Genomic DNA, 16,927 nt, shown 5'->3' on the forward strand with positions numbered 1-16,927 from the left:
AAATTTTTAAGCTTGGAAAAGTTGTCTGGCTCTTGTCTACTCTATTCAAGGAAAAGGATGTCTTAATGGCGATAGCGCGGAAAGTGGCTTCCCCTCGAAGAGAGCGTCTGCGATTACAGTTAGGGCTAGTCGGCAGTAGATTTTTGGGAATAAATTCCCTCGATCTCTTCCCCTATTCTTTCTAATCGGTCTAGGATGAGTCCATCTCCTGGTCATCCGTCGTCCAATAACTTGTGCCCTGACTTCTGTCGCAGGATGGCATCCTCTGGATCGTGGTCCGTTGCCCCCCTAATTACCTTATATGCACGTTCTTCGACTCGCTGGAAGGTCTAAATAGAGAAATTGAAACGTTCTATACATAAGTTCTAAAATTTGCGACGAATAAGACGCACACCGCGTTCCGCACGCACTCAAAATACGTAGTCACGTGATTTTTTTATATGTGGTACCGTGCAATTGCACGACACTCTTGACTTTCTATATTGTGAATTTCTGAGTTAATAAAAATTGGAACATTTCTGGAAAAAGACAGAATTTCAAGTTATCGAAGGATTGACAAAACTCCTTGCAGAAATATGTCAAATATTCCAATATCTGACAGTCGTCTTGTTGTCACATGTCACTGTTGTTGTCAATTTTTAATGCCGATAGACGTGTCCCAAAATGTACCCTAATGAAACTTTAAGAATATCAATTTAAGATTTTATTAAAAGAATCAATTAAATAGGGCATATTTTTAAAAAAGACAAATTTTAGGAAAATTGGCAATATCAAGGTTAGTAAAATATTTTTAAAATTAAATATGTTTTTGTAGTTTAATGAGTTTTAGTACCTGGTAACTAAGATGGATGAGGAACTTCTGGGTGGATCAGGGGGAAGCAAAAGTAAAATTTCTCAAATGTGTACAAGAATTTCTCAGGTAAGGCTCAAAAGGTTTCTTCCTTTATGTCCTGAAATCCCTATTTATGCAACTATTTGAAGAAAATAACATTAGGTACATACTTAAACAATAAGCCCCAGTGTTACAGTGGACCATATTTTGATTTCGTGGAAACATTGAATTACTAGGTACAATAATGACAATGTCCACCTTTCTCAGAACTCAGTGTCAAGCAATGGCATTAACCTTAACAAAAATAGTTGTCATTTATTACAAATTTTTAAAAACCCTTAACATAAATAAAGGGGGAAATTATATTATAAATGCCCATATGCTCAGGTAGACACTTTCACTACTCAATATTTAATTTGTTCACTGTGATGCACTTATGTGGAACTTCCACACATTAATAATTTCTTTTGACTAAACACACATCCACAGCAGCCATCCTGATATATTTAATACAAAGTTTAAGTTATATTTTATTTTACATGAAAAATATTAATAAGACAAACCAATAAATAATATGTATGTTAGTTGTTTATTTTAAAAGCCTCTTTTCAAACAATATTCAACCTTTTTTGCATTACATGAACTTGGGATATATTATCCTGAACAGTTTCAAATGGAATGATACAATATATAAAGTTTATGACATATAATATATCAGACACCCTTGACTTTTGAAAATCGCATATAACAACTGATTATAGGGATGCCAAAGCTTAATTTCAAAGAATAGTTAATAAGCTCTTGTCCAGATGCTTTACTTGTGTTAAAATTTAACGGACCTTGCAACTACATTTGTATTTTTGGGATTATTCCAGAACTGATTAAAGAATTTTGATAATGTCATACATATTCTATTCATTAAACTTAATATTTAGCTATAATTTTAATGAAAATGTGAAATTTTGATGAATTGATGGTGGTGTTCAGACATAAAGCTTCCTTGGACTTAGATGTTGTGTACTTTCAATCCCTATAAATCATAAACGAACAGGATTAAGAAAAAATTGCACAAAAAACCACTTCTAGCGTTTGGTAATAACTAATTCAGTTTTTAAAATAGTCATACAAACTGTTACCTAATTTTAGTACTTAAAATTCCAACTATTTTCATAGCCCGTCATTCCCATATCATTCCATTAAAGAACATTTAAACACTCTTCACAATTGCTGTTAGTTTGAAATTTATATGTATTGTTCCCTTCATAATATTCCTGATATATATTGTACCAGATATACCAGGCAACACTAGACAAGTGGACGCCGTACAGTCGTGCTCGTTGGCTGTCCACTGTGGCCCTTCTACTTGTATTTGCCCTACGCATCATTTTGTTACAGGTGACTAGGTTGTTGAACGTTTTGTGTTGTGTTATAGAGTTATCAAAGCCTCCTGGACAAGACTGTACCTTGGAAGAAAGTACGATGGGTGTTTGCTATTTTGCTTATTTTAGGCTTCATGGGCCGTATTATCTTAGCTCAGGTATTTTGTTAATTATATTTATATCTGGTGCTGGTTAAATCCAGATTTTGTTTGCCAAGGTACAAGCTGCGGAAAGAAATTAACCATTAAAAATATTGTCCAGAGATTACTAATAACTTGACAATGTTATCTGTTAGATTTTGTTTTTATTTGCATGCTGTTTTTCATTGAATTTGATTTGCATTTAACCAATACCTACTAACTTTTGCTTTGTATGGAAAAAACATATTTTAAAAGCATTTATATATTTTAGGGGTGGTATATAGTCACATATGCCTTAGGAATTTACCATCTAAATCTCTTCATAGCTTTTCTAACGCCGAAAATCGATCCAGCAATGGATTTTGATGGTAAGAGTGGTAATACCCCTTCCTAAATCGTAATAAAAAATTAATTATTTTAGCCGAAGATAACGGTCCAGAATTGCCCACTAGAGCCAATGAGGAATTCAAGCCCTTCATTAGGCGATTGCCCGAATTTAAATTCTGGTACTCGGTTACTAAAAGCACTACGATCGCTGTATTTTGTACATTCTTCGAGTGCTTCAACATACCAGTGTTCTGGCCCATTTTAGTAATGTATTTCCTCACCCTTTTCTGTATTACTATGAAGAGACAAATTAGGGTAAGTTCCCACTTTACATGAAAGCAATAAGTTTGTGTTTATAATTTTTTACTCAACAGCATATGATAAAGTACAAATATCTGCCGTTTACGCATGGGAAACCCAAATACCACACTGCGGAAACAGGTAAATCTTCAAAGTGACACCAGACATAGAATGTACATAATTAATTATTAGTTCATAATAGGTTAGCCCAATTTTTCCTATACACTAAATGAAAAGAATTCAGTTGCGAAATGGTTAAAGATTGATTTGAGGACATTGCTTTAATTTCACGCGGTAATGTGGTACTAATTGTTTACACAAGACATAATAGATTGTTGGCCTATTAAACAATTTTTTCAAAATCGACATTTAGAATAATTTCATTACTTGTTAATTCATCGTTTTCATTAAATTGATTTAAATTGCATCATTATTACACGTAAAATGGCAGTTTTGCTTAGAGAGCATTTAGAGTTAAAAATCAATATTTAAATTATTTAGTTTTATGGCAATATTACTGAGCGAATAACTTGGATAAGTTAGTTTCAGAAGAGTGTAAATCCAGAAATGTGTTATTGTTACAAAACTACACAAAGGCAATAAATATCTTCACAATCTTTATGCCACGTAGTGTCATTTTTATTAACGAATTTTCCCATTTTTTAGGGGAAATACAGGATATATGATGCCAGTACCGACAAAAATGGGAAGCTCGTTGGTAATTATGGTAATGCAACCATTTCGCTTTTAAGTCCTATAATAATGATAATAATAGATTACTTTCGAAAACTAAATTTGTTTATCACATTTTTAATTGACCACCATTGATTATATGTGAGAGACCAAGAAATCAGATTTTTATAAACGAAAAAAAAGTTGTTGGCGTATTTAGTTTTGCAGTTTAGTTTCCCGATTTTCAAATTCATTAACAGCATTCTTTCCTTGAGTTGATTTAATTAGCGGGCAAGCTGTAGGAAGGCTTACGTGTCGCTTGTAAACCTAATTACTCAATATTTGTACACATTTTTACATACAAAACCTATTTGAATAATATTGTATTGTACATAGTAATGTATAGCAGCAATTTTAAACTGTATATGTGTGTATGAGACACAGGTTACATTGAATGTAGCATTATTAAAATGGCTTTTCACTGGAGGTAAAAGTTTTTTGATGGTGGTTTTTGTGGTTAATATTAAATTATTTTTGTCGTTAATATATTGCGTATTTTTTTCTAAAATTATGCAGTTTTTATTCTGAATTTTTTGCCTCATTTATCCTTTTTTTTGCAAGTATCTTCAGAAAGGCTGAGTGGGTCAATCAGGAGATTTGGAATAATCAATAATGAAATTCAATGCATTGTTCTTGATACGTTTCGACCGTATATTAGTGGTTTTCTGCCGTACTAAAAACACAAAGTTATATAATAAAGATGTGCGAAGCCAAATTAAAAAAAACCTCATGAGTGCAAAAAAGGGAAATCATAAAAATGAGTATTTATTCTATTATAAAAAGTAAAAAGTTTCATTTTACGTCCCAAATTTGCATTAACGTATTGCTTATGCTGAGACATCATGACATGGAATTTTTCCCTACAACAATTTTAAAGTTACCTACCATTAACTTCTTTGCAATTTTCGAAAGCTAAAACCTAAATCTAACAGTCATTTCTAAATAATATAATGTCTAATTTACGAGAAACCTACTATGTGGTAATGGTAATAATGTACCCGTACCATTAGCAGTAAACATCATTGGAAGGAAAGTCATAATTGTGTGGCGGAGAAACGGTTCTTCACCAGTCTGTTGAGGTCAGCGATTGCCGTCCAACTAGTTTAAACCTCTCGACGGGTCAGTTTACATGAATGAATCTTTCTTTGCTAAAGCGTTCGTTACGGGCGGTTCTAATTAATAACGTGTTATTTAGAGTGTAAGTAAAGGTGGTACTAGGATAGTACTGCTGTATCAAATCTTGGAAGAGACGCAGGCATATTCAAATGTGAACAGAGGTAAGTTACTGATGACGATTATGTATGTGATTTTGGCGTTTAAGTTCCTGAATGATGATATTTTCAATTTAGCCTCCAGATGCACGTTTACGTAAATCATTAAATTAAATCTCGTCAGAAGTAAATGGACTGTCTTCAACGTATGCTTCCACTTGACCTTGAGTTTTATTGCATCTTTTATAGAATTTTCTTAATACTACATGGCAAAACTGCTCATATTTGAATAAATTATTGAAAACCATTACCGTAAAAACTTCATCAGCATTATTATTGAATTTAATATGACTTGAAGTGAAACTTAAGATTGTGACGCATAAATAGTGTAAAAATCTTAATACAATATAAATAGTACAACTGAGTTTATAGGCAAGCACGCGACCCGTAGATTATTTAAAGCAAGCTAAGAGTTTGCTTTTAACGCTTTAACTGCAATTTTTATTTAAAAAGAAACGGTTTTGCGGATATATTTTTACCGTTTTAAATTTCAATTTTCCTTTTAGAATGCATATATTTTCATTAGACCTATCACCACTAGCCCTGGTCATAATCTTAGTTATTGGATTCTTGACTTTTGTCTCCTTGATCAAGTTCTACTGCGTCGTGACCATTCGTCGTTTCAGGTAAGACTCTAGAATTGATTTTCATTTAAATGTCATTAGTTATCGTTTAATAATAAATATTTTTTTTGCAATAAACAAGAAGTAGTTAAACTTTTATTAATTGTGCATATTTAGTTTGCACCATATATCAGAACTTTAACATTCTTCCCCAGAGAAAAAGTAAAAATGAACGGAAAAACTGTGATTATAACCGGAGCCACTGGTGGCATTGGAAAAGAGACCGTCAGGGAACTTGCCACAAGGGGAGCTAAGGTTATTTTGGCCTGCAGAAATGTGGAGAATGGGGAGAAAGTCAAAGGTATGTTAAGCATTAGTTACTCTTCAATTACTTAGTCTAAAAGAGGTCATTTTAGATGAAATTGTCAAGCTTACCAAAAACGAAAATTTATTGGTTAAAAAGCTAGATTTGGCTTCTCAAAAATCCATCAGAGAATTCTCTGAAGACATCCTAAGGACTGAGCAAAGATTGGATGTTTTGATACACAATGCCGGTACTGCCGAAAAAAAAATCATTAAAACTGAAGATGGCCTTGAACTCACTATGGCCACCAACCACTTTGGACCATTTTTGCTCACCCACTTACTTATAGGTTTGTTTTCAGTAGATTTCCAAAACTGCAGAAACTGAATGGGCATTTTAGAGCTCTTAAAGAGATCTGCTCCTTCTCGCATCGTCGTGGTAGCCTCCTCGCTCTACCAACTGGCCTCGCTCAATCTCAACAACCTGAACCCGACTTCGTCGTGGTTTCCTCCATGGATATACTATCCATCCAAATACGCCAATATTTGCTTTACTTTGGAATTGGCCAGAAGACTGGAAGGCACAGGGGTGACTGCCAATTGTTTGCATCCAGGTCTTGTCGAATCGGGAATTTGGAGGAATGTGCCTGCACCTCTTAACTGGCCTTTGCAGCTTATTGTAAAAAGTTTCTTTAAATCTCCAGAACAAGGTAGGACTTCCTCATGTTTATAGATGTAATTGAAAATTGTGTTTATTGATATTTGATAAATGAAATATATTTCTGCGGAGAATTATAATTATCCGGACATTTTAAATTTACGTTCCAAACAAGGACGGCAATAATTGAAAATAATGCAACTAAATGTACATCTCACATCATAACTCTCAATTATGGCCACGTGTGGCGATGCTATCTCTAGTTCGGTTGTTTAACGTTTTGCAAATTCCAGTTAATGCAGTGAAAATGCTAATTTTCTAATTTTCATACATAATTACCGTTCAAGTACATAAATGAAAAAAACTTATTTCGCCATGACAAATATTAAAGAGGAAAATTTTTACCAAGAAAGCAGGGGCGTACCTACTAGGTTTGTTTAAAATATATTTTTACCACTTAAATCAAAACACACTTCTAGGAATACACTAAGAATATAACGCCCTTATACAAGTTGCTACTATAGTTCAGGCCGTTACATTAGGAGCGTATTCTAAGTTTGAGTTAACTAAGATGAAAGTTCAAATACCATTCATGAACATTCAGAACCATTAAAGATGGGGCCGGTAAAGTGATTTTTGATGATAATGCATGAACGGTGAGTCATTACATTTGGCAAGCTGTAACAGAGTTGAATTCGGTATAATCCTGCTTGCGGAATTTAAAACATTTTAAATAATCAGTTGTATCAAAGTATGTCATGTGTACGGAAAGATTATGGCATGCAAATGAAACTTTGATAATGAACATTAAGTTTTCAGCAGCTCAGCATACTTAAGTCCGGTCATTTCCTCATCGTCATTAGGTGTCATTCTTGAATGAATGATCCTCGAGAGGAGATTTAGAAAAAAAATTGAACTTTTATCTTAAATCAACGTGTAGTTTAAGATTCTACGTTGAGAGTTTGCATTCAAGTTACGATATACTTTTTTTAAAGAAGGAATTTAAACCAATTTGTAATTTTCCTAGGTTGCCAGACGTCAGTATTTCTCGCTTGCTCTGAAGAAGTGAAAAACGTTTCTGGCAAATACTTCATGGAATGCCAAGTACATTCTTTGAACCGCGGAGCCACAGACCAATCCAAGGCAAAGAAACTGTGGGAACTTTCTGAAGAATTTGTGAAGTTAGAGTCTACAGACCCTAAAATTTAATTAATGAATAATTAAACTCAGTTTATGCAAATATGCAAATGAATTTATTACAACTGGTATTTATAAAATGTATCAAAATATGAATATAAAAAATCACAAACGTCTTAAATTACTTTTTTTGACGATAATAATTTTGTCAAAAGGGTGAGTAAACATGTGCGGTTTTAAGAGTTCCAAACATAATAAAACATCACTTCTCTGTTAAGGATAATAAATTTTTATCAACAACAACATAATTTAACTGAATTATGTTTAAAGGTTTTTAAGAATTCGAAATAATGTTACTTTGAGTACATTTTACGATATGTACTATTTAAAAATTATATAAATACGCTAATAAAGATACTCTGGAATTATTCGTGAGTTCATGTACAACCTATAGATATACTTAAGTTCTTAATAATATTGCTTTAGTTACCTAAATCTAGAATAGATCTATGTAGGTAAGGCACTGGTTACCATGGACCCATTTAATATAACAAGAAGCAAAATGGCTCAGTGGTAGAAAGGTCTTTGGAAAAATAAATTTAAGAAAGTTTTCATGTAAATTTTAGTTGAAAATGTAAATTTCAAGAACGTGATTTTGATATGTTTTAACTGAACACGAAAGTGGTATAATCAGCACTATTATTAACAGGTTTGTGTATTTGAGATGGTAAAAACTGCGCATTTTTATGAAGCACGCAACGTTTCAGCAATTATCTTATAATTTAAAAAAGGCACTGAAAGTTTGCGACAAGCTATTCTTAGCTTCTTATGTGCCTCAAATTTCTAAGCAATTGCAAATTTATGTGCAAGGAACATTAACATTTACATAAATTCTCCTTATGCTTACTGGCACAAAACAAACGTATGAGGAACTATACAACAAAGCGAAACCATTAACGACTGGAGAATTCCAATAATAAAGCTAAAAACCTGTATTAGTGCTTTAGCTATTAAATATCTTAGCTAGACAAAGCCGCCTCTATATCTCTATTTCGTCCATGGTTTTGGAAAGCCGATTGTTGTCGATCTTCCTGCGCTGGCTACGCCTCACGGCATCAGCCCTGCGATAGGGCTCACTTTTAAGCCCTAAAAGTATGTCTTCTAAGGCGCCGTTGTAGACTTCGTCTTGCGGCAGTAGGGGCTTTTCACGCACCATCCTCGTTTTGGTTTTCAGTTCGTTTATTACGGCGTCCTGTTAAAGGACATACTTTGGTGACAATTTTATTGAGATTGATATAATTTGGTGAAGTAAATGAAGATGGGAGGAGTTGAATTTGTCTTATTTTGATGACTGACCAATACAACACAATTTTTAATACTACCATCAACATGCTCCACTGAAATTATTGCCACTTAAAGTCCCAACTTTGGAAATACTACGATCATGCGAGAAGTAAAGCATGGAGAATTTAAGAAGCTTCTCTGTCTCGCATGTAATTTGAACATAGAAAACGCCATAGATAGAAAAACAGGTACTTACACAAGGGATAACATAAAACCTGGAACACGAACAAACCCCACAAACATAAAATAATGACGAATACAAAAAATATCTCAAATTCCAAAATATCTACACAAAGTGAATAAATATTAATTCCCTGCTAATAATACTGAAAGCGTTAAAAAACCGTACGAAATTCTTGTTATGCGGAAGTGAAAAGATACACCATATAAGTAGGAAATGACAAATCAGATTTATTAGTGCGTTTAACAGGATTAAGGATAAGTTCTGAAAGGAAAATGCATGAAGTAAATAAAAACGTATATAATGAATAACAGATATAAACAAAATGCAACATAACATAGGTCCTATGTAAAGCATGCGCGGCAAATGCATTAAGAGCAACTCTCCACTGCAATGAATACCACAATAGGCAGGTCTACTCTTTTTACTTATTATAGAAAATGGTAGTTCGGAAATCACATAATAAAGTACTAAGCGTTTAACTTCCAATTAAATCGAAAATAAATAAGTCAAAATCAACGATGCTACTAACCGATGCATTGTTTTAACGTCGTACGTCTCATCTGTTAAATCGAAACCACAGGCCGTTTGCCGGCAAACTCTCAAAACATGATCTTTCTCATTGTTTTTCTTCGTTCTTTGATATTATTAATTTTTTCAAATTATCATATTTAAATATTTGAAGTAACTTTTATGAAGCGGCAATATAAAATAAGATAGGAGGAAGTGGTGCCTCATCTCTATATGTATGTACATATCGATTAATAATCTAGAACAACTGTTTGTAACTGTACTAAGCAATATGCAAAGTAAAAGGGATAAATTAGAGTGACTAGAACGATAAAGTTGACATATTACGCACCTGTAGAAATTAACTTTATGATCATTTTATCCACAAATGGGTAAGTTTTTGTATCAATATATTCCATATGTTGACTTTGACTTACAACGTAAGCCGCTAAGAAAATCTCGCCCGTTTATGAAAATATTAATTTTTTTCCAGTTTTTCCCACAAAACGATTGATGTGATTTTTGTGAAATTTTATATATAATTATGTAACGTTTACTAACAATTTAATAGTATTTAAGTAGAATTAAAAAAAAATGTTGTGGACCTCCCTATTTAACGAGCAACAACACTATAATGGGTAAAGTAGTAAAATAATCTCCAATAAAAGCTATTTACAAAAAAATGACCCTCCGATCACCTTAACACAACAGAAGCGTTACGCGTGTCAGCAGGGAAAGTTTTGCTGGTTTTGAAGCGTGCAATAAAGTTCGCCAAACACTAGTTTTTGCGCGAGTGCATTAGTGAAACATACCTGCTGCTTTTTGGGGTTAAATTTGGACTTCTTATAGGCGTCTTCGTTGGCTTGGCTGTTGGCTGCATTTTGTGCCGCCAGTTCTAGTCTTCGCCTCTGTTCATTTTCTTGGTCTGCGAGCTAAAAAGCGCAAGGATTGTGAAAGACCGGAATTTGGTAATATTTTAGTGAAACTTTAGAGCTCTTTCTAACGTTATTGATACAAAATTTCGGATGGTTACTTGTTATATATTTCACTATTATAACTAGAAAATCAGTATTGTAATTTATAGATCAACACAACTGGACTCACCTTGAATGATTTCACAAATCGGACCAACAGAGAGAAAAATGTATTGGCATCGGTGGTTCTGGCAGTTTCAGCGAAATATTCCACACATTCCCGGAATGCCTGAAAGAATAAAATGATAGTTATTGCTTTGAGATGCGTAACAACAGTAATCAACCTCCTGAGCCAATTTGAAGTCGCTCCGAAGTCGTCGAAGCTTGTCTTCGGTGTTTGCCAGAAAATCTCGCAATACCAGACTGTGATTTCCCCGTCCTCTAATGTCTGCCTCTTTCCTAACCGCATCCATTCCTTTCTCTAACTCGTGGACGTCTGTCGATATATTTTCCAAAGATACTAGAAGGAAATTTTAAGTGAAAACTTTGATCCTTGAACCTGCAAATCTTTCTTACCCATGGCAGCTTTTTCAATATAATGCAGCTCACAATCAAAACTCAACAAGTCAGGAAAGTTTTGCCTTATTGTTGAGACTATATAATGCAAAAGACAGGTGCGCTTATCCGTGGATTTGGTATCAAGCAGTGAATCCAAAGAATTCAGTTTAAAACCATAAGCTGGACCTCTTTTTGCACTGAAAACTCAATATTAACAAAGTTACTTGAAATTGCTTTTACCCACCTATTAAGATAATTCCCAAAAGCGAGGACAATCTCCAGAACGAACCGCAATTTTCTGGAAGTTTTAACAGAATTTGCAGCCGATATGACTGCATGGACTTGCTGGAATGAGAGTAAAACTCAGCTAATATTTACTGAACAATGAAGACTAATTACCGGTTGAATTAAATGAAGACTATCAAAAAAGTTGCCAATATAGTTCATGATGGACAATTTTGCTGATATTCTTTCGACTTTGGTTAGCTGGAGCAGGAATTTATCTTCCTCAGTCAACACGTTAATGTTCTTCTTTTCAAGCACGTATTCCTTGTAAGCTTTGGTCTCCTGTTCGCTCGGCACCATTCTCTGGAGCAACTCCACATTTTCCAGAGACAGTTGCTTCAGATCTAACATGTTAATCGCTGCTATAACTTTCTCGGGGGCCATATCAAGCTTTCTTCGAGATATTGCGATATTTCGAAGACGTGTATGTTCCAGAAGAGTGATATTTTCAGGTTTTTTGTTACCCCTAATGAAGGTCAAACAATAGAGTTAGAAAACAAGGTTTTATGTTCAACAAACCGTTTGCTGGGGAATGTTTGAAGGCCATCAGTTTCACAATTGCCGTTAGCTAAGAAGCCTGCAGGGCCGATTTTAAATCTCTCTTCGAATTCGCTGAAATCGATTTTTGCGAACAATCGATCGTCATCTAATTCGTTGAATATCGTGCCTCTGACCTGATTCGGCTTTAAGGCTACCCAGTTTATTGTTGGTAATTTGTACTGGAAAATAAATACAAATTATAGTAATTTTTAAAAAGTGGTCAAATCATGCATGATCAAATATAAAATGAAGGGGTAGAATTCCCATTATTCATATGCACGACTCAGAGCCCCCGTGAATAGACCGAAGAGCACAATGCCAATTCAAGACTGTAAATTGAGCTGCCACGCTGTACTACAAATACAGCGTTAACGTTCGGAGCAGTAACTGAAGCTAAATCCAAAGTTGAGTTTATAAATCGGGCATCAAAGTTTAATTGTGAATACATTTATTTCAAAGTAAAATCGTTTTTACCTTGGTTTGAACCTTTCTCTTGATAGTCATAGCTCCATCTGGTGCTGGCATGGATCCGGCGAACGGGGGCGGAGCTGGAGCCATTGGCATGCTTTGAGAGGGAGGTTTCGGAGGTGGCGGTGGACATGGTGGAGGAGGAGGAGCCACTGCAACCACCGGAGGAGTTACTGGGGAGGTGGTGGTAAGTGCAGGAGTTGAAGCTGAAGAATATTCTGACGTTGTTGAGTCTGTAATAAATGTAATTGCTATTATGTTCTAGAAACCATGAAAAAACTAACCTCCAGTTGATTGAACTGACGGTTCTTTGCTCAGGCCTTTGTTATGCAATTCCGCGAGCTTGTTCTCGAACTGAGACTGCCTGTTTTTGGATTCTTGCTCGTGATGCTGCACCACTCTCCTTAAAGTTGAAACCTCCTCATCAGCCTTCTTTTTGAACTCTAAAAGATCTTCTCTCTCTTGCCTAAAATATAGGAATACTAAAACAAGTGGAACTAAAATTTAAGCTTTATTTATAACCTCAGCTGTATCAACTCAGTCTCCAACATAGCGATCTTCTCTAAGGCCGCGTGTTCGATATCTTGCACTCTTTCGTGCATCTAAACTCTCAAAACATTTATGATCCTGAAATTTAAGACGGTACAAAATTTACCTGCGCCAAGTCATCTTCCAACTCATTGGCTTTTTCCAAAGCTGCCGTTTTGGTCTCACTGTCCTCCATTAAAGCGGCTACATCAAATACGTTGTCCAAATAGGCCGATATCTGTACTTGAAGTTCTTCACTTTCAGTCATCCTTAGCTTTTCCAAATAGTTATCCAAGCCGAGGGCTGTAAATTCGTATTGGAGATGCACGCGAAAATTCATATCTTCCACTGAATGTACAATAATGTTCACAAATTGCATACAAGCAACCTGCAATCGATCCTTAAATAAATTATATTTGATACGAAGGAATAATTTACCAAAAACTCTATATGGAAGACCTCATAATTAAGGAAATAATCCATAAGGGTTTGAAATCGGTGCGTCTCATGGCACACTTCTTTGAAGTTGTCAAAGGCGGATAAAATTATTTCGTGCCCCCCTTTTACAAGGCATATTGCGGCTAATAATTCTAAAACTAAAGCTTTGGTTCTGAGACTTTTGTGCATTAGACTAAGAGCTATGCAATTTATTGCTTCCCTATGTTGGATCACCATGTTAAATCCGTACTGAAATAATCGAAAGTGACTGTCATTCAAATATTCTGGCAATTACGTAAAATAAATCTTAAACAATAACTGATTCACTACAACAACAGTAGACACCTCCGAATTTTTGCATCTCAAAGAAGTTTGATGATAAATTTAAAAAACTTACTTTGTTATTCATTATTGCTCTCATGCACATAATACAGACATGAATATCGTCCTTAGATTCGCCCATGTTCAATTTGGCCACATGTTTGGACCGTCTCTTCAAACTGGGACTATCACTGAAGTCCAAAGACATTCTCACATAACCATTTGACCTAAAAAAAAACGGGTTTGAGTCATAATTAACTCAATATAAAGTAAAAAAACTCAACCTATCAAATGATTTGTCTACTGGTTTTTCAAAGGTGTTCGAAGATAAATTCGATTGAGTATTCAAAGTCAGTCTTTCCTCGGAAGACGAACGAGATTCTGCGATCCTCTGTTCGTGCCTCATCATCCCAAGCCGAAAACTTAGATAGTCGATTAGTAAATCTAATCCCTTGTTTTCGTCGTTGAGAAAGTCACGCACCCATCTAAAGTAGGAGAAAAGTGAAATTTTTTATTTTAGGATATTCGTGCTTTAGCTTACTCTATATGGTTGGTTCTTAGAGATATTTCTAGATCCCGCAAAACTTGCGTTGAAGTGGAATCGACTACCATTTTTCTTTTCTGAAATATGCAGGTTTATTATTTGGATCTTTTAATTTTAATTCGTTTGAAGAAAATTGAACTGGTTTCGCAGAAAAATCATCTTACTCTATGGCTCCTTGAAGCTTTTGGGTCTAGGTATGTCCTGAGCTTGTTTAAATAATAGGACGGTGGGTCTTTTGCTTGAACCATTTCCTGGGAAGAACGATCTTGATAATTTATATACCGTCACATACACCATGTACACATTTAAAACCCAACATGTAAGGTATAACATTTAACAATAATGGGGAACTGTTTTATCATTAAAAAGAGGATAACACAAAGTAGATACCAACTGAGAGACAAACAAATTTAAGGACCAATTGGCGCCCAAACTTCTCAGGCCATAAATGCACTATAAGACACAAGGTGTGAATAGTGTGCAAAGGAGGAGAGAGATAACAAACCGATTATCGCCCAGAATATCTAAAAAATAACAATAGACCCCTTTGAAACTTAATGGGTGAACGTGGTCAGAGAATCAATTTATAACTTCCGGTCTTATTGATTTATTAACGCCTTTGTTAGGTGGTAGTCAAGAAAGGCTGTAATTCAATTGAGAGTTTTTACCAAAAACAAAAAATGTACAAACCTGATCACAGATAATATCCCATTTCTTTTCAGAGTCGTAGCTTTTCAAGAGTTTGGCCTTATCAGGTGGAAGATCCATTGATGCCTAAATTAAATAGGTGTGTTTTTAGATAGTAAAAAGGGGTTGGGCAAAGATAATAAGCCGTTCAATTAAAGAAATAGGTAATACGATTTTACGGAATAATAAAGGAGCTATCCTGTATTGAATCAGGATGGAAAAGAAAGTAATAAATGGGTAGTTTCATTCGTTTAAGAGCCAAATTATTAATATACCATCAACTCTAACTATCGGCTAATTACCAAGGTTGGAAAAAAATATTTGTTTTTTACTTAAAACAGAACATCTGCTTTTAGTTGTTTTAAATAGTTTACTTTAAGCAAAAACAAACTTTAATTCCTTGCATTTTAATTGGTTAACCACCTAGTATTATTTTGAGACCCAGATTTGAAAATGGTGTATTAGGAAGTTCGTGATCAAAAGTACTGTGGAAAATATGAAAACCTCACTTATATGTCGTAACTTAATTCATTACGTACATGTAAAGTTTGTCAAAGTCAAATTTAAAGCTAATCTTAGCTATGACATGCATGTAATAAATCAAATCTGAAAATACTGTTAACCAGGAATATTCTGATGCATCCAGTATCAGACTACATCAAATGCCAATTCTTGTTCTCAGCAAATTAATATGTCTAAGGAGTAGGTACCTACTTAGTTTCTTAAAGTCCTTTACTAAACAACCTCTTTATTTACTAAGCTGATAAGATAAATACAAAATATAGCAATAATAAATTTCAGTATTTAACAAACAAATTGTAAAAAGATTAATATTTCCTCAATATTTCCTAACAACAGAACTGGAAGCTGATGTCATACCAGGCATGGCTTTGTAATGAACCTTGAGACTATGATTTAATATTTGTGGGCGTTTTTTCTGCCACTATTCTATAGTTCAGTAGGGAATATCTTTAAAAACTATTCTAGTAATTTGCAATGAGTGTTGTATTTATTCAGTAATAATCAGTAGTTTTATCAACTGAACCTTGATCTTCTCAATGAAAGTTGATGACTCATTAATAACAAGCAAATGTGCTCACACCTCACTATAAACAAATTGCAACAGTTAATGGGTTTAATTTAAAATAACGCAGGTCTTTGATTGAATACAATAGACCGTGATTTTATGTTAGTTGTATTCATATGTATGGGCATAAATTTACACAGAAAATTGCTGGACTTTTTTACCAAAACTTTTGTAAATCTGCGTTCCAGCTCTCCAGGATCTGGCATGGTTTGCTTAGCTTTTGCCTTGATGGTACTTTGCCTGATACTGGCCTGTCTGCCATGCAGCTTAGAACCACCAATCGAGGAGTAATCCATGGTGTCAGTCCCATTTTCTTCGGGCTCCTTTGTAAAGGATAATCCCATTGCGGAGTGGTGAGATGTTTAAATGCTGCAATTGATGGGTGTTCTCGCGTAAACACTACATCACATAAACAAATCTATTTATCCTCTAAATATGCAACAGGTTTGTCGGATGTGCGATTGAGGACCACAAATGTGTTGTTCACCATCACTTGCGAAAGAACCACAATGAGGAATCTGATTCATCGATGAGTGGATACTATCGGTGATGATTTCTAAACATCGGTAGTGGGTTCTGAGGTACTGGAGTGTAAGAATTTACGAATTACAGCTACAAAAACAAAACCGATTGCACAAAAACGAGAAACAGGGCGAGGAAGAAAAATAATATACAGGCAGATTATTCGAGCTTCGAGAATGCAGTAATAAAATTCGAACATCCGATACATGAGAACAGAGAGTGTTGACTGTAGACACCGACGATTGTCTATCTTTCTCTCATGAACGCGTTATGATGTGTGGAATGGAAATGTATCTATGGTATATAGTTAATGAAAATTTAGGTGCTGGAACCATCCATTTTATTTGTAAAGCATTTT

At 34.6% G+C, this 16,927-nt stretch overlaps 3 protein-coding genes across 4 annotated transcripts; 2 read left to right on the forward strand and 1 right to left on the reverse strand.

Moving 5' to 3' along the window:
- The first annotated feature begins 615 nt into the window (after positions 1-615).
- On the forward strand, positions 616-4,196 carry LOC136413558 (protein RER1). 2 transcript variants are annotated; one of them, XM_066397184.1, is made up of 7 exons: positions 616-775; positions 830-919; positions 2,123-2,227; positions 2,623-2,719; positions 2,773-2,993; positions 3,053-3,119; positions 3,645-4,196. In XM_066397184.1, the coding sequence occupies exons 2-7, from the start codon at positions 845-847 to the stop codon at positions 3,662-3,664; spliced, it is 585 nt and encodes a 194-aa protein (XP_066253281.1). In that variant the 5' UTR covers positions 616-775; positions 830-844; the 3' UTR covers positions 3,665-4,196. The 2 variants fall into 2 exon arrangements, with proteins under 2 accessions (XP_066253281.1, XP_066253280.1); XM_066397183.1 differs by lacking the exon at positions 2,123-2,227 and adding an exon at positions 2,265-2,369 and having other exon boundaries at positions 617-775.
- Positions 4,197-4,768: 572 nt separating this feature from the next.
- On the forward strand, positions 4,769-8,070 carry LOC136413552 (retinol dehydrogenase 14). The gene is made up of 6 exons (XM_066397172.1): positions 4,769-4,987; positions 5,488-5,607; positions 5,760-5,905; positions 5,961-6,197; positions 6,249-6,557; positions 7,533-8,070. Exons 2-6 carry the CDS (start codon positions 5,489-5,491, stop codon positions 7,712-7,714), a joined length of 993 nt encoding a protein of 330 aa, XP_066253269.1. The 5' UTR covers positions 4,769-4,987; position 5,488; the 3' UTR covers positions 7,715-8,070.
- On the reverse strand, positions 7,740-16,751 carry Frl (formin-like protein). The gene is made up of 19 exons (XM_066397135.1): positions 16,209-16,751; positions 14,964-15,047; positions 14,438-14,524; positions 14,271-14,350; positions 14,014-14,214; positions 13,806-13,956; positions 13,409-13,657; positions 13,098-13,358; positions 12,965-13,044; positions 12,727-12,908; positions 12,449-12,675; positions 11,954-12,153; positions 11,549-11,900; positions 11,394-11,494; positions 11,168-11,346; positions 10,936-11,111; positions 10,782-10,880; positions 10,490-10,609; positions 7,740-8,894 (listed from the first exon to the last, which is right to left on the reverse strand). The coding sequence occupies exons 1-19, from the start codon at positions 16,389-16,391 to the stop codon at positions 8,682-8,684; spliced, it is 3,225 nt and encodes a 1,074-aa protein (XP_066253232.1). The 5' UTR covers positions 16,392-16,751; the 3' UTR covers positions 7,740-8,681.
- Between the last annotated feature and the right edge of the window lie 176 nt (positions 16,752-16,927).

The sequence above is a fragment of the Euwallacea similis genome, chromosome 14 (assembly GCF_039881205.1).
Source record: "Euwallacea similis isolate ESF13 chromosome 14, ESF131.1, whole genome shotgun sequence".
NCBI classification, from domain to species: domain Eukaryota; kingdom Metazoa; phylum Arthropoda; class Insecta; order Coleoptera; family Curculionidae; genus Euwallacea; species Euwallacea similis.

Bases quoted from the DNA above. Each gene is read 5' to 3' on its own strand.
- LOC136413552 (XM_066397172.1), top strand. From the start codon at position 5,489: ATGCATATATTTTCATTAGACCTATCACCACTAGCCCTGGTCATAATC. The intron at 5,906-5,960 runs GTATGTTAAGCA...AGGTCATTTTAG, and splicing joins GAATGGGGAGAAAGTCAAAG to ATGAAATTGTCAAGCTTACC. The intron at 6,198-6,248 runs GTTTGTTTTCAG...TGGGCATTTTAG, and splicing joins GCTCACCCACTTACTTATAG to AGCTCTTAAAGAGATCTGCT.
- LOC136413558 (XM_066397184.1), top strand. From the start codon at position 845: ATGGATGAGGAACTTCTGGGTGGATCAGGGGGAAGCAAAAGTAAAATT. The intron at 2,720-2,772 runs GTAAGAGTGGTA...TAATTATTTTAG, and splicing joins TCCAGCAATGGATTTTGATG to CCGAAGATAACGGTCCAGAA. The intron at 2,994-3,052 runs GTAAGTTCCCAC...TTTACTCAACAG, and splicing joins CTATGAAGAGACAAATTAGG to CATATGATAAAGTACAAATA.
- Frl (XM_066397135.1), bottom strand. From the start codon at position 16,391: ATGGGATTATCCTTTACAAAGGAGCCCGAAGAAAATGGGACTGACACC. The intron at 15,048-16,208 runs GTAAAAAAGTCC...TATTTAATTTAG, and splicing joins GCAGATTTACAAAAGTTTTG to GCATCAATGGATCTTCCACC. The intron at 11,495-11,548 runs GTAATTAGTCTT...CTCTCATTCCAG, and splicing joins GTCTTCATTTAATTCAACCG to CAAGTCCATGCAGTCATATC.